We start from the raw sequence: 14,032 nt of genomic DNA, 5'->3' as shown, positions 1-14,032 counted from the left end.
TTCACGTTTCACATTTTTAAGCACAATTCTCGCGCGCGCGAAAAAAAGCACAAAATATAATTTAACATTTCAGTTTTAAACACATCATTTTACGTGAAACAATAAATTTTATTGAATACACCGCAATGAAAATGAAAAGAAAAACGAGGAAAATAAAGGAAGAAGAAAAAAAGAAGAAATTAAATTTATTCAAACCAATGTAAGCCTTTTATATTGTTTTTACGCTACGTTTTCCTGTAGGTTTTATGGTACTTTTTACTGTTTTGTTTCCTTTTTCTTGGAGAAGTATTTCTTTCATTCTAAAAATGACTCGGGAAGCTTCACACTGTAAAGCTTTTTTATTTACAATAGTATGAAGTACATTTTTTGTGTCTTATATACTGTATTTCAAGAGGAAGATCAAAGATATATACTGGTAAAAAAATGTGATGTGGTGGTGTTTTACAATCATTTAGGTTCGTGGTAATGGCTTGTGTGTATGTGTATATTGTGCTGAGCTTTGCTTTTATTTGACATTTTTCCGCATGAATGGCGACTTTCTATGGACGTTGGGAAGCTAAGTAAATGAAGGAAAAGTTTGGAACGGAAACGGTAATGGCAACGCATTAGGTGAGTTATTGAGGACGGATTTAGGGAAATACTCATATTTTTTGTTCCTTTTGAAAGTATTGAATGGTAGACATTTTTTTTGTGTGTAATCCTTGATGTAATCAGGCAGTAAATAAACAAGAAAAGTTCACAATATTTTACTGTAAACAGCGGAAAATACTAATTCAAAGGATTAATATCAGGTAGGCACAATTTTCTAAAGAATTCTATGTGTATACATGCATAAAGTGCATGGTTGGATGTTTTGCTCTTTAACATTAAATCCACAATCCAGTAAAACGCGTTCATATCCCAAAGAGGCTTATTAAAGTGGCAAGAAAAATGTCAAATTGGCATGAACAAGGATATTACATGAGATTTATGTGACTATGTGTCGTGAAAGTTCATATTTTACTACATCTAGTGTCATAGTAAAGTGAAAGTGTGGTCAACATTTATGGATGTGTTTCCATCAACTTTATAACTCTGAATTGGTTAAAGTGTCGTATCAGAATTATTCCTTGTGTAGGATGTGTAGAGATATATAAAAAAATATTAGTTAAAAATAATAAAAATGGAATTAAGAAAATCTCACAAAGAATTATTTTTCTTGTTTTTTTCATTTAATTTGAGCTTTTTTTGTTTTTTTTTGTCAGAACTGCATGACATTTATTATACTGTAAGGAATTTTTGATAGGCACTCCAATTTACTTTATATCAAAGAAATATTAAAAAGAATAAATATATTTTAAAAATAAGAAGAAAAGTAGAAAGAGGATATAACCAACAGGTATAAGTGAGGTAAGGTTTTGAGGTCAAGTGTTATGTACATGTTGTTCGTTGAGAGGGGAATTGGGAGCGTTTGGATGGCCCGAGCAGCATGAAAGTTATGTTTTTTGTCTTTTTATAAGGACGTAGAGTCGGAATTTTGTTAAAATTGTGTAAAATTGGCAAGTTAATGACCAAAGAACTCTTGGAATGAGACTGTTGATGCAGACATCAACTCACTTGATATGTCAAGCTATAGCCAACGATAGAGCCAGCTTCAAGCGCCATCTAAGAGAGTCCATGAATCACAATTGATCTGTATCATCAACAAATTATGCACATAAGCAGTAATGTCCATTTTATATCCAATTCTAACTTATTATTGCCAACTTGAGTATTAAACTTTCCGAAATTTCAATTTTTCCATTTTAATCCATCAATTTAAGTTCCCATATTCTACAAAATAGTTCAAATGATCCTTCGATGACCTTGATATTCCACAAAAAAATATATATCTATAGAATTACCTAATAATCTGACAGAATTTTCATGATGATTGTCATATTATGTTTCTGAGTGACACAAAGGAGGAAAAATCCATTTATTTGACACTTAATTGACAGCACTGCACAGATTTTATTTTCAGCATTGATTTCAATTTTCACATCCGTGAAATGTTGAGAAAATATTGGTATTATACTTATATCTTGACAATTTACTTTTAAACGAATGATACATAAAAGCTTTTAATGGCAAGCCCACCCTCTTATGATTTGATATTTTTTGAAATATGTTAGGATCATCTGGATATTATCAAAAATTTTGAAGACAATTTCTAAAGGCAAATTCAGATTTGGATTTGCGAAATACTTAGTCCTACACGAATTGTACTTTGTGAGTCGATTGGATGAATAACCAATGAGATTGACACTAAAATGCTTAGATTTGAGATTGTTAATGACCTAAAATGCTTGAAACTTAAGGCTAGTGCTGGACCATCTGTACCAGTGGTTTGTTGAGTTTTTTAAAGGTAAGCTACGACCGTTAAAATGTAATTTTAATTGCAGAGATCAAAATTGACTCTAATTTTGTCTGAAAAAGCAGTCATATGAAGTTCAAGTGACCTACAAGCTCTGGTTTTAAGTAGCTTTAGTTTGGATATAAGCCTGCTTGGTGTCATGGAGCACAGTCAATTAAAAACCGATTTAGGTCATTATCATTAACATGATATAGAGCAATTTTGCTGATGTCCTGCTAATTTTAAACAACTTCCATGCTACTCGGACACAAATGTTGGTAAATTATGTCAAAAAAAAATTTTCAAAATTTTGTTTTCTTCAAAAATTTCTTATTGTCAATGAATGTAAGTAAAAATTTCTTCTTGTGAGATAATGTTAATATTTTCATTATTTATATATGCAGTGGTGGGTAAGGTGTGATAAGTATTCAAAGTAAGTGAGTGATACATATAAAGAGTACTGATTGTGGACAATAATATGTTCATTTTTTCTGTTCTAAGAATTTTTTTTTGTATATTTTTTTTTCGGAATTAAACATGATATTTTTAATATACCTGGGTGTTCCATTCCTTGAGTCGATTGCCTACTAAAGCTTTGTTGGCTTTGTTGGCGCTTTTTAGATAGCAATGGTGAACATGTTATATTATTACATGTATTATTAGTGTTATTAATGTTACTATTATTAGAAATTTTTGCATTTTTTTTCGTACCATAATCGAGTAAGTGTGATGCAAGTAAGTTATCTAATGCATAGCGAGATGTTTCACTCAATAAATTGACTTGATCGGTTAATGGGAAAACTTCTTCCATTAGTTCGCGTGTTTCTATTGAATTTGATATTAAATATATAATATTTTTTTATGGATAAAACAAAAAAAGGCATAACAAATTTAAAAGTTTTTTAAATCCAATATTATGAGTTTTTTGAAATTTTAAATTATAAATGAAATGAAATTATAAAAATTTAGTTTAGTTTTGGTATTTTTTATACAGAATATGTCAGGGTAGGTTGTCTATTTTGTCTGATTTGATCTGTTTTGTGTGCATTTTTGTCGCTTGATTTGATAAATTTTTGATCTTAAAGAATTTAATTCAATTTGAAATGAATTTCGATTTAAATTGAAAATTTTCATTTTAGAGTTTTGAATTTTAGATTTAAAACATACAGTTTTAAATTTCAAATTTGAAAGATTAAAATTTTTGAATTTCAAATTTCAAATTTGAATATTCAGAATTTCCAATTTCAAATTTTGAATTTCAAGATTCAAATTTTGAATTCCATTTAATTTCCAAATTTTGAAGTTATATCGACCCATCCCAAAAATTGTCAAACTTAAAAAATTTTCAATTTTTGTTAAAATTTCAAACTGGCTTCAATCAAAGAATTAGAAATTCAGCAACTTGAACAGTCTACCAAATCAAATCTCAATTTTCACGTCTCCTTGAAGTTTCATTTCATTAATAACACTTAGTCGTGCCACTTCAGAATCTTCTTCATTAAAAACAAAGAAAACTTAAGTTTTTCTCACAGAATACAAATGAAATCAGACCAAGAAGCCCCCCACCCTGACGAATTTATTCGAAAATATCTAAAAATATACAAATCTTCAATCAAATTTCCACACAAAATGGTAATTAATACGCATAAAGGAAATAACAAAATTAAATGATGGATCATCTTTTAATTGCATCGATTTATGTAGCATTTTAGTCCAAATAATTATTTATTATCGTTTTACTTCTTGTTACCTTACATCAACAATTGATATAAAGGTAGCAAGCAATAAGGTGAATAGGATATAACAATAATTATAGCCAATTTTAAATGCTACACAATCGACAATTTATCAAAATTATAACAATAATAATGATGATAATATAAGCAATTTAATGTGTCATGTTAATTACATTTCGTCGAAGTGGTTTATTTTATTTTAATGAGACATAGGACAAAAAGCATCTTAAATCATAAATTACAAGGTTTTTGTTATACAGACAGACACATATAAATGCACAAAGATGAAAGCAATTTATTTCTGAGGCGGATATGGAAGGGGGAAATTTTACGGGAAGGAGGAAGAAGAAGTTATAAGAATAAAAAATGTGGTGACGAAAAAGAATGGCAAAAAGTAAAAAAAATAGAGGAATATGCTTATGTGTAAAAATGAAAGTAATTTGTGAGAGAAGTTCAAGTGATGAGAAAGAAAATAAAAGGAAAAAATATGAATAAAAGGAAATGAAATGGATGTCCTAAAGGCAATGGAATGAAATGAATAATTTTTTTTAATGCTTCAAAATTTTTCCATCGTCATTAAGAGATTAAAGAATTAAATGTGTTGAGAATTTGAAGCAATTGTGGTGTAATCCTTCATGCTTAGCTGTTGGAATAAAGAAAATTTGATGCATGGCTTAATTTGATCATTTTCTCTCAATTTTCTTAAAAGTTAAATTCTAAATTTGTATTTAGTAAATTTGATTCTAGCTCAAAAGTTCAAATAATTTCATTCAAATCTTTAATTTCAAAATTTAATTTTAAAAATTTTGATAATTAATTTTAAATATTTTCAAATTTAATTTATAATTTTTGAATTGAATTTTGAATTATTTAGCAAATTTGTTTCAGCATCAATGACCATTCTGAATATTTAAGCATCAATCACCAAGTTCAATCAGTCATTTTTAATTTCAATTAGGTTTTCAAGCTAGGTTAAGTGTTGTTTTTCAGTTCACATTTCATAAAAATCCATCACAAATTAAAAATTTCAATGAAATTTCAGCGAATATTTAAAAAAGCAACAATCTTTAAGAGCCAAAAGCACAGAAATTATTCATTTCATTCCGAATTTCATGAAATTCAAATAATAAAAGCATAATAGTTTTTTGAACTTAAAATTTCTGAAATAAAATTTTGAAAAAAATTAAAAAATATTTCTGAAAAGCGCAAATTTGACATAAAAATTTGATCAAAATTTCAGTCGAAAAAATTAGTTAAACGATGATAAGGTTGAGTGAATTTCCTCTCAAATGAATCAAAAATTAGTCACAAAATGAGAGAAAATTCAAATTTCGGAAATTTTAAAAAATGTCACCAAATTATTAAATTAAAAAGGTATTATTGACGTTCCATTTAAGCACAAAAACATTTAAAAAAGATTTTACTTTCATATTCCGTCCAAAAATAAAATTAAGAAAAATATTTCATATAATTAAAAAAATTAAAAGAATTTTTTAATGACAATGAGATGTGATGAAATTCTTACGTGAGTCCTGTTTTTCCTCCGACACCATTAAAGCAGCCCGTTCGATGCCGGAATTCATGCTTTGCGGTTCCAAATTCAAATTATTCACGCAGTTTAGCATACTCCTGAAAATCGACCACTCTGGATTATGATTTCAAAAAAAATTTATCTACTTTCAATTTGCAATAAAAATAATTAAACGACAAAAACAGAATTGTCCACCAAAATACGATCGTTCTTAACCAAAAATAAAAGTATATTTTAATGTGAAAAATTTAACTGAAAAATTTCAAAATTAAAAACATCAAAAATTAAAATTTTGAGGAGTAAAAAAAACTTTAAAAATGCTACGAAAAATGTTCAAATTTTACATCACGCGCTGAAGTCTTGAATTTGGTTTTGCATGGCAGTGAATTTGATGTATTTCAAAAAAATCAAGATAGGGACACATAAAAAATTATATTTTATGTTGAGAATGCAATTTCGCATGTTTTTTCTGCTATTTTTTTGCAACAAAAAAGTTTTAAGAAAAATGAGAGAATAAAATCAAAAAGCATCATGGTTCTAAAATTGAGCTTTTTTCAGTATGGGATGTGATTTATATAACAAAATATATATAAAAATTATAACAAAAAGTAAAATGCTTCTGTGGTTCTCACACATTGGAAATAAATCTCATTTTTTGCTGTTGAAAGACAAATTTTTTCGACTTTCGAATGAAAAATGGAACTGAATTTCTACTGACTAAATATGAAAAAGGAACGTTATTTTTTTTTGTCATGCTCAAGTTATTCCAGAGAATGAAGATATAAAGAGCTAGTCACTTGACTTGTTGAGTAATGATCAAATGGAATTCACAGGTTATATGAACTTTACTAAGGTAAAAGAATGAATCAATGACAGGCATTGTCGGAATACTTTTCAATCACATGAATGGTGAAATAGTCGAGCTGCAAATGAAACCTTTTTTTCAGCTATTATTATTTGTCGTTCGCAGAGTTCTGTGTGAATTTTTAATCTAGCATTTTTTCACTGTCAACACTCAAAGCAGTTGTTTAATATTTATGCAATTAAACAGCTCTGAGTGGACAAAAACACATTATGACTAATTAATGGTAAGTTAATGACTAATTTTAATGCATTTTAGTCCAATCTGTAGCGTAATTAAGTATTAATGGATGAAACAGTCAGACATAGTAATTAGTTTTTGGATATTGCAGTCTTATTTTGGAACTTATTGTTGAAAAGGAATAAGTTTACGCTATTCTTTGATAGCTTCTGTAAATAAGGTCTTAATGGTAGACTTTGTAGATGGCAAATTTCACGTGGACGGCCAAAAAACTCATGGAAAAAAGCTATGGATCGAGATAGTGTTGCATTTGGAATCGGGAATTGACAAACGGTAGCCAGATCGTCATGGATCACAACTGATCTGTTCGAAGTAAGTAAGTAAGTGTGATCCGAAACCCTAACAAGCTCTGCACATTGCAAGAATACGATTACATCATAAGACCAGATGCACAATGCAATTCACCTAGTTACAAGTCTCGTCCACAAGATTCCGTCAAGAAAATCATCCGAATCTCTTGTAGATCTGACCTAACAAGAAACGAGGTTAGTAACTAGAACGTCAATACTATTGACTCAATATGGAGAAAGAGCTTCGAAAATCAGAATTGTGATTGAGCCCAGGATCATTGACCCGTAATGCCAACGCTTAAAAGTGCCGTATTTAGGAGTTAATGCTATTCTTCAGTAAAATTTACGCGAAATTCATTTCCAAATTATTGAATAGCTTCAACTATCAAACCCCTGACCCTAATATCATAAAAATCACAGATCAAATTAATTTTTCCACATCCACAAACATTGATTTTATCAATAAAATATCAAGAAAAACTGTCGAAATCATCAAAAAACTAAACTGTGATGATTAACTATATTTCTATATCAGCACAGCAAAAATCTCCGCATAGCTTTGTTTACAAAAACATCAGCACCCGAGTCAGCGAAAAAATACATAACAACATCCACTTTATCACAATTCAACTAACAGCAAGTGACATTTTTCCCATATCTGCATCGCTCCGAACAATTGTATACATTAAAATTAACTCTAAGTAGGTATTTTTAGGTTATAAATTCATAAAAATATAAATAAATAAATAAAAAATACGCAAAAGCTCGCTCATTGATAAAAGCTTATCTATATCCTGCAATTGTTGAACTTTATAAAATATAAATCGCATTCATATTGTATAAGAATGAGTTGAATAAGGTAAATAAAAGAATAAATATTGCTACAATCTTGCACATAATGTTGTTGTTATTATTAAAAATAGTATCTTATTCTGCTAGAAATTATTATTATTATTATTGCCAGCTTATCATTCATCAGCATTGAAGCGTAATTATTTTTTTTTTTTGACGTAATATGATATTATATAGACGAAAAAAATAAAGGAGGATAATATAGCATTTAACCCGAGGTACACAAATGAAGAAAATTTCGACACGGAGCTTTAAAGGCTCTGAACCTCATTTAATAATTGCAAATGGAAGCGACCTCCGTCTGGCGTCCATATGAGTACTAGGTGGTCTGGAGTCCATATGGGTGTCAGGTTGTCTGGCGTCCATATGGATGTTAGAGGGTCTGGCGTTCATTGGAGTGCCAGGTGGTCTGGCGTCAATATGCTTACCATGGAGTTTAACGTCCATATGAGTGCAAAGTGGTCTGACGTCTATATAAGTGCTAGGTAGTCTGGCGACCATATTTGTGCCAGCTGGTCTTGTGTCCCTATAGTTGCCAAATAGTCTGACGTCCATATAGGTGCTTAATGGTCTAGCGACTTCTATTTGGTGTTATTAAAAGAGTTATTAAAGAGCATTTAAAGTTCCTTGACAGAACCATCTTCATTTGAGTCCCTCGGGAAAGTAAGTAGCATCGACATTCAAATAGAAGACAAAAATCATAAATTTTAACTTAATGCTCAGATTTCTTTCGGTTTAAAAATATTATTATTATTCACGTATTTTAAGTAGCATGCAAGAGCTTCTTTTTAGTTTTCTTGTTTTTTTTAAAATAACAGAACTATAAATTAACAAAAGAACTTAAAGGACTTTAAAAGAAATAAAGTATAAAAAAAACATAGAAAAGACCGAGATAAATCAAGCAATGCTCACCCATAAAGTCTACTATCACGAAGAGATCTTAAATTTTATATTTTTTGGCATTAAAAAAGATAGAAAAAAATTTTCAAAAAAAGATAGAAAATAAATTTTATTAATTTATACATTTTTATGCTTTACAGACAAAAAAATAAACTTTTTATATGATTCTATTCAACATTAAATGATAAAATATGTTCTATGATATTTTTTTTACCTTCCATTTCCATGTCTGAAAAGTGCTAAAATCTCTTCAAACGTTTTGTTCTTTGTCTCGGGTACTTTTTTATATGTAAATATCCAGAATATTGCTAAGAATACACTAAATGGCAAAAATGTGTAGTTTTCCAATGCAGACTAGCGAGAATGAACAGAAAAATTGTATAAATGGGATTATTGGATTGTCATTTTCAACGTTATAAATTTGTGTGCGATAAAAATTGGTGTAAATCCTTTGTCTGTTTTCAGTCTTTTTCGACTATTGACTTTTTAAAAATGTGTTTGAAAAATGACTTTTACTGTAGCTTTTTTTTGCAGCTTTTGTCATTTAATGACGTTAATCTGATAACAAAAATATATGTGTTTGGAAGTGAAAATTTGGTTTTTTAAGGTTTGAAAAATTGTCAATTTAAATTATTTTTGCAGTTTGTGGTTGAATCTATCCAGACACGGTAGAATATAGCTATCAGAACTAAGGAAAATTGCTGTTTGGGTTTAGTATAGCATAAACAAATGCGGTCAGATTCAATCTAAAGAAATTTGAAGCTATTGATGCATTAATTGGATATTGATGTACTAAGTTAGTCAATTAAGCATTGAATGAATTTTCAGCTTCAAATAAACTTCCTCAAGGCAATTTACTATGGTCAATTGACTAAAGGATCTGTAAATGCTTCAAGTTGAGAGTCAACTAATAATTCCTAAAGGAAATGATGATTTGTGGACTAAAAAATGTCTTAACTGTTCAACTGTGGTGTTGTAACAATGTAAATATGGGAGCAGTTGCTTGGTATGCTCTAGGCATTGCTACTAGGATGTATCGAGCATTCGAATTCATGATATATCGAGCTGCATACAGCCTGAGTTGAAAAAAATACTTTATAACTAGTTAAAGACAAGTTAATCACTAGTTCTAACGGTTTTGGTCCAGAGGAGCAGTAAATAGGCAATCAGGTACTGTGATCAAATGCTACAAACTCGAGTACAGACTCAATAATCAAAATATACCGTAAAGATAACAAGGATTTACACAATTCTCACACTATTGCATAACAAACCAAAAGACACTCACCTTCAAACTTGGAAAACCAATTCCGACCACAAAATTTGCCAACCAATTGACTAAGACTGCTATTGCCATAGCAGTTGGTCGAGGTCCTTGCGAGAACAATTCGGCCGTTATCATCCATGGAATCGATCCTGGTCCAACAGCAAAGAATACCACAAATGCCAGCACTGATATCACCGATAAGTAGGACATCCAATCGATCATTTCCTGCACATAACCAAAAAACTCCTATACTTTTGTGTAAGTACCCTTTATTTCTCGAATATTAGAGGCCATAACACTGTTATTTTTTTTCATATTTCATAATATTGTTGTTGCTGTGTTTTTCATGTATGTTCTGTCAATACTCAAAATTTTTCATATTTTCAACACAGAAGCATTGAACCAAAAAACAAAAAAAAGGATAATAACGAAAAAAACAAGGAAAAATCATGAGCTTTTATTGTTTTTAGAATGTGTGAAACCAAATTGAGTAATTGAGTGAAATAAAAAGGAAACGAATGAAAAAAAAAATCATAAAATATGGTTTTTGATATCAAACATTTGAATATCCTCAATTCCTTCTCTTCCATTTCGAGTACTTTACAAAACAAAAAAAGAATGCTTGCACTCGAAGTCTCATGAAATGTATGCGCAAATAAAAAACACAAGTGAAGAGAAGTTCTTATTTTATCGTATTTTTCTCTGTACAAATCGGATCAATATTGACATTGGCTTGAAGTAAATGTTGATTTTCTATCATACATAAAAAAAAGTTTGTAAATCCCTCACCATAAAAAAATGAAAAAAGAAGAAATTTTAAAAAAATTCCTCTAATTTTTTCCAGAGGATTGAGAAAATAGCAAGCATGATCTTTATTACAAGTTTTTTTTTCTTTTCTTTTTTAACGCTATTAGGCTATCAGTGAGCAAATAAGCAAGGCGTGTGCACTCTGGATTAGTTTTGTGTTAGTTGCAGATTACCTTTGATGATTTAAGTATATTAGCTTTGTAAGATAAATATGAAGATTTTCCCAAATTGAATCGTAAATTGGCGCTTTCTTAGAAATAGATTCTCGATATTGACAAATTATATCAGAATCTAGACCTAGGTTTCTATCTAAGTGTCAAGAAACTGTCAATATTGAGAGTTCAAGAATCATAGCCATAAATTCTAATTTAAAATTCAATCCCGAACAACAAATCATGGATTTGAATCGAATTGAAGAAAATTGTAAGCTCAGATTAGGTCAAGCCGAAAAAATAAGAGTTAGATTGTACAAATCACGATTTTTATGATTTTAAAGATAGTGCCTGGCTTTTACTATAAGCATATTATATTAAAATCTTTAATTTTTAATTGAGTTCGAAGCTGATTCAGATTTTGTAAAGAAAAGTCAACTAGATTGGATACCCGAGTAGCCTAAATCAGTTTATCGATCCATCATCCGGCATCAGATCTTAATTCAAAACATTCAGCATTTAAAGTAGTTTTATCATAAAAATTGAATTTAAATTTAAATTCAGCATAACTAACTATAAAGTGATGAAAAAGAGTAATTTTTGTTTCCTAAACTTTAACTCAAAGCACATATTTACATTTTAGTTTGAAAAATTAAAAATTCCGAAAGTTTGGTGTATTTTAAATTAAAAAGTTAAATTCAAATTAAAGCTAGTTTTAATTTCAAAGCTTCAAAAAGTTTCAAATTTTAGTAAAACTTTTAAAAATAATTTATATTCAGTTCTGTGTATATGTGTAGATATAGTGAAGTAGAATTTTAGCTTTTTGTTTAAACTTTTTAGTTTCCAAAACCAGTGATTTTGATACATAACATAGCATTTGGATTTCTTGTTATTCATCATATTCTCTAAATTATCAAAAATAGTTTATCTAAAAATTTAATAAATTTGAAAACTTTTAAGGAATGTAGAAAAGTATTTCCACATTTCAGATGTTCATCATCTTTTTGATTTATAAAAATTGAAATTAATTTTAAAAAAATGACTCTAGAGTGTACACACCTTGAATACAAAAGCTTCTTAAAAACAAGAAATTAAATTATTTAAAAAGAGGAACGAAGAAAAGATTTTTAATTGAAAAAAGGGAAGTGTTTACTGTGTCAAGTGTCAAAAAAATTTAATTTTTCTTTCTTTTCTCCAATCAAAAAATTGTTGTTTAATTTGAAAAGAAAACAAAAGAAGTACTTTATGTTTAATAAAAGTGCTCTGCTTTATGTCTGCATTTTTTTGCAAAACAAAAATAATTTTAAAAGATGAAAAAAGAATTCAATTTTCATTCAATAAAAAAATGCATTTTTTTATATAGAAATTCCCTTCGGGTACTCAATAAAGGGAACTAACTAAATTTTCTGCTATGTCGTTTCATTGCCAAATACTCAATCATATCGTATTATGTACTTTTTTTGTATAATCGCTTGAAAGCAATTTTTAAGGTTTTTGACTTTTTTTAATATTTATTTCTTGTCTCTTTTTTTGCTGCTGTAACCAATTTTGTAATGAGGTTTAGTCTTGTAATTTCATATATTTTTTTAGGAAATAATACATAAAAAGTATAAAAGAATAAAATAGAGGAAAAAAATCAATAACATAAATAGAAAATGAGGCAACTAATTCAATTTATTTGTAATTAGTTCTTAGTTATTTTTTTCTTAATATTATGATTATGTGGGGGGAATTGGAAGCCTTTAATTTCGAGAAATACTCTTTGTATTTACAAGAGGGCAAAGACAAAGGGGCAAGTGAAGTTGTAGCACTGAGAAATTAACTTTTTTTTCATCCCCAGGATTATCTCTCTGAGTCTGAAAAAATTATTTCTTAATGCGAACTTCATAGCGTAATTGTCCTTAAAATACATTAACTCATAGCGTCCTTAAACTGTCACATTCAATTTTTGAACGCTCATGCTATTAATGTCCATGCTAAACTATATGAAAAAAGGCTCAATTACGCTATTATTTTCATTTTTTTTTCTTATTTTGTGTGAATTAAAATAGCCAAAAGCATGCAAAAGTACCGTTGGAGAAATTTTGTCAGATTTTGTCGTTGATTGATTATTTTTGAGGTTAAGAATATTGGAATTAAATTTGATTTTTTATGAAAATTTGAAGAATTTTGAAAGAGTTTTAAGATATTTGGAGTTTTTATCAACATTTTGAAGATTTTAAACTTTAATCGTGCAATATTTTCTAATAATGATTCAATTTTATAGGATCTATCACGAAAAGGGCTGCAATTGTCATTAATTGGATTAAGATAATTTAAATCCTAAGCTTGACATATCATTAAAAGCCAAAAATGACCTTATGATGTCACAAACCATTATATATCACTAATCTCAATGGAATATTGTCTGACTACATGATATACATGTAAAATTAACATATTCCTGTATCATAGGAACCAATAAGCTATAAATTAATCAAAAACAGCCAGAAATTAGTCAAAATAAATCTCTTACTTTCGTAGAGTTAATGAACACTCGTTGGAGATGTGTCCGTGACTCTTCAGTCATCCTAAACTCCTAATTTAACAAATAAAACTGATCAAATATGTATCATAAAAACCTTATCCAATTTCAAATCTTCTGTTATTTGTCCTAATAATAAAAAAGTACATCCAATAAACAAATTTCAATCCAATTTTACATCTTACAAAATTTTTCCAAGGGTAGCAATAAAAAAAGAAGAGAAAAAAAATGTAAATCTAAAGCTCATGCATAAGAAAGCTCTCAGTGGTGCTTACAAAAAAAAAGTATAATAAAAGCTCTTTCGTGAACAGAGGAAAGAGAAAGCCAGAAAATTAATTTATGTCTCATATCATAAATAAAAAAGAAAAAAAATTAAAAAGACATTCAAAAAATGGGAACAATTCGAATCTAGTCATAGACAGAAACACTTAACAACAACCATTAAACGCAATCATAAAACACATTAACATCATAACAATTAAAAAATATTTCTTGAA

At 28.8% G+C, this 14,032-nt stretch overlaps 1 protein-coding gene across 13 annotated transcripts in view; it reads right to left on the bottom strand.

Annotated features, from left to right (window-relative positions):
* Glut1 (Glucose transporter 1) overlaps window positions 1-14,032 on the bottom strand; it is a 60,867-nt gene that overhangs the window by 4,238 nt on the left and 42,597 nt on the right. For 6 of the 13 annotated variants that reach the window (XM_070636894.1, XM_070636888.1, XM_070636911.1 and 3 more), the window contains 5 exons: window positions 10,074-10,298; window positions 9,000-9,139; window positions 8,798-8,824; window positions 5,636-5,739; window positions 2,930-3,199 (listed from right to left, as the gene is read on the bottom strand). In XM_070636894.1, the coding sequence (XP_070492995.1) occupies window positions 2,930-3,199; window positions 5,636-5,739; window positions 8,798-8,824; window positions 9,000-9,139; window positions 10,074-10,298 (766 nt within the window). The other 7 variants (XM_070636925.1, XM_070636919.1, XR_011544182.1 and 4 more) reach the window with 7 other exon arrangements.

This window comes from Chironomus tepperi, unplaced genomic scaffold, assembly GCF_022539635.2.
Source record: "Chironomus tepperi strain 1889 unplaced genomic scaffold, CSIRO-AGI_Ctep_v1 contig_11, whole genome shotgun sequence".
Classification (NCBI taxonomy): domain Eukaryota; kingdom Metazoa; phylum Arthropoda; class Insecta; order Diptera; family Chironomidae; genus Chironomus; species Chironomus tepperi.
This window is presented reverse-complemented; position numbering and strand designations above follow the sequence as displayed.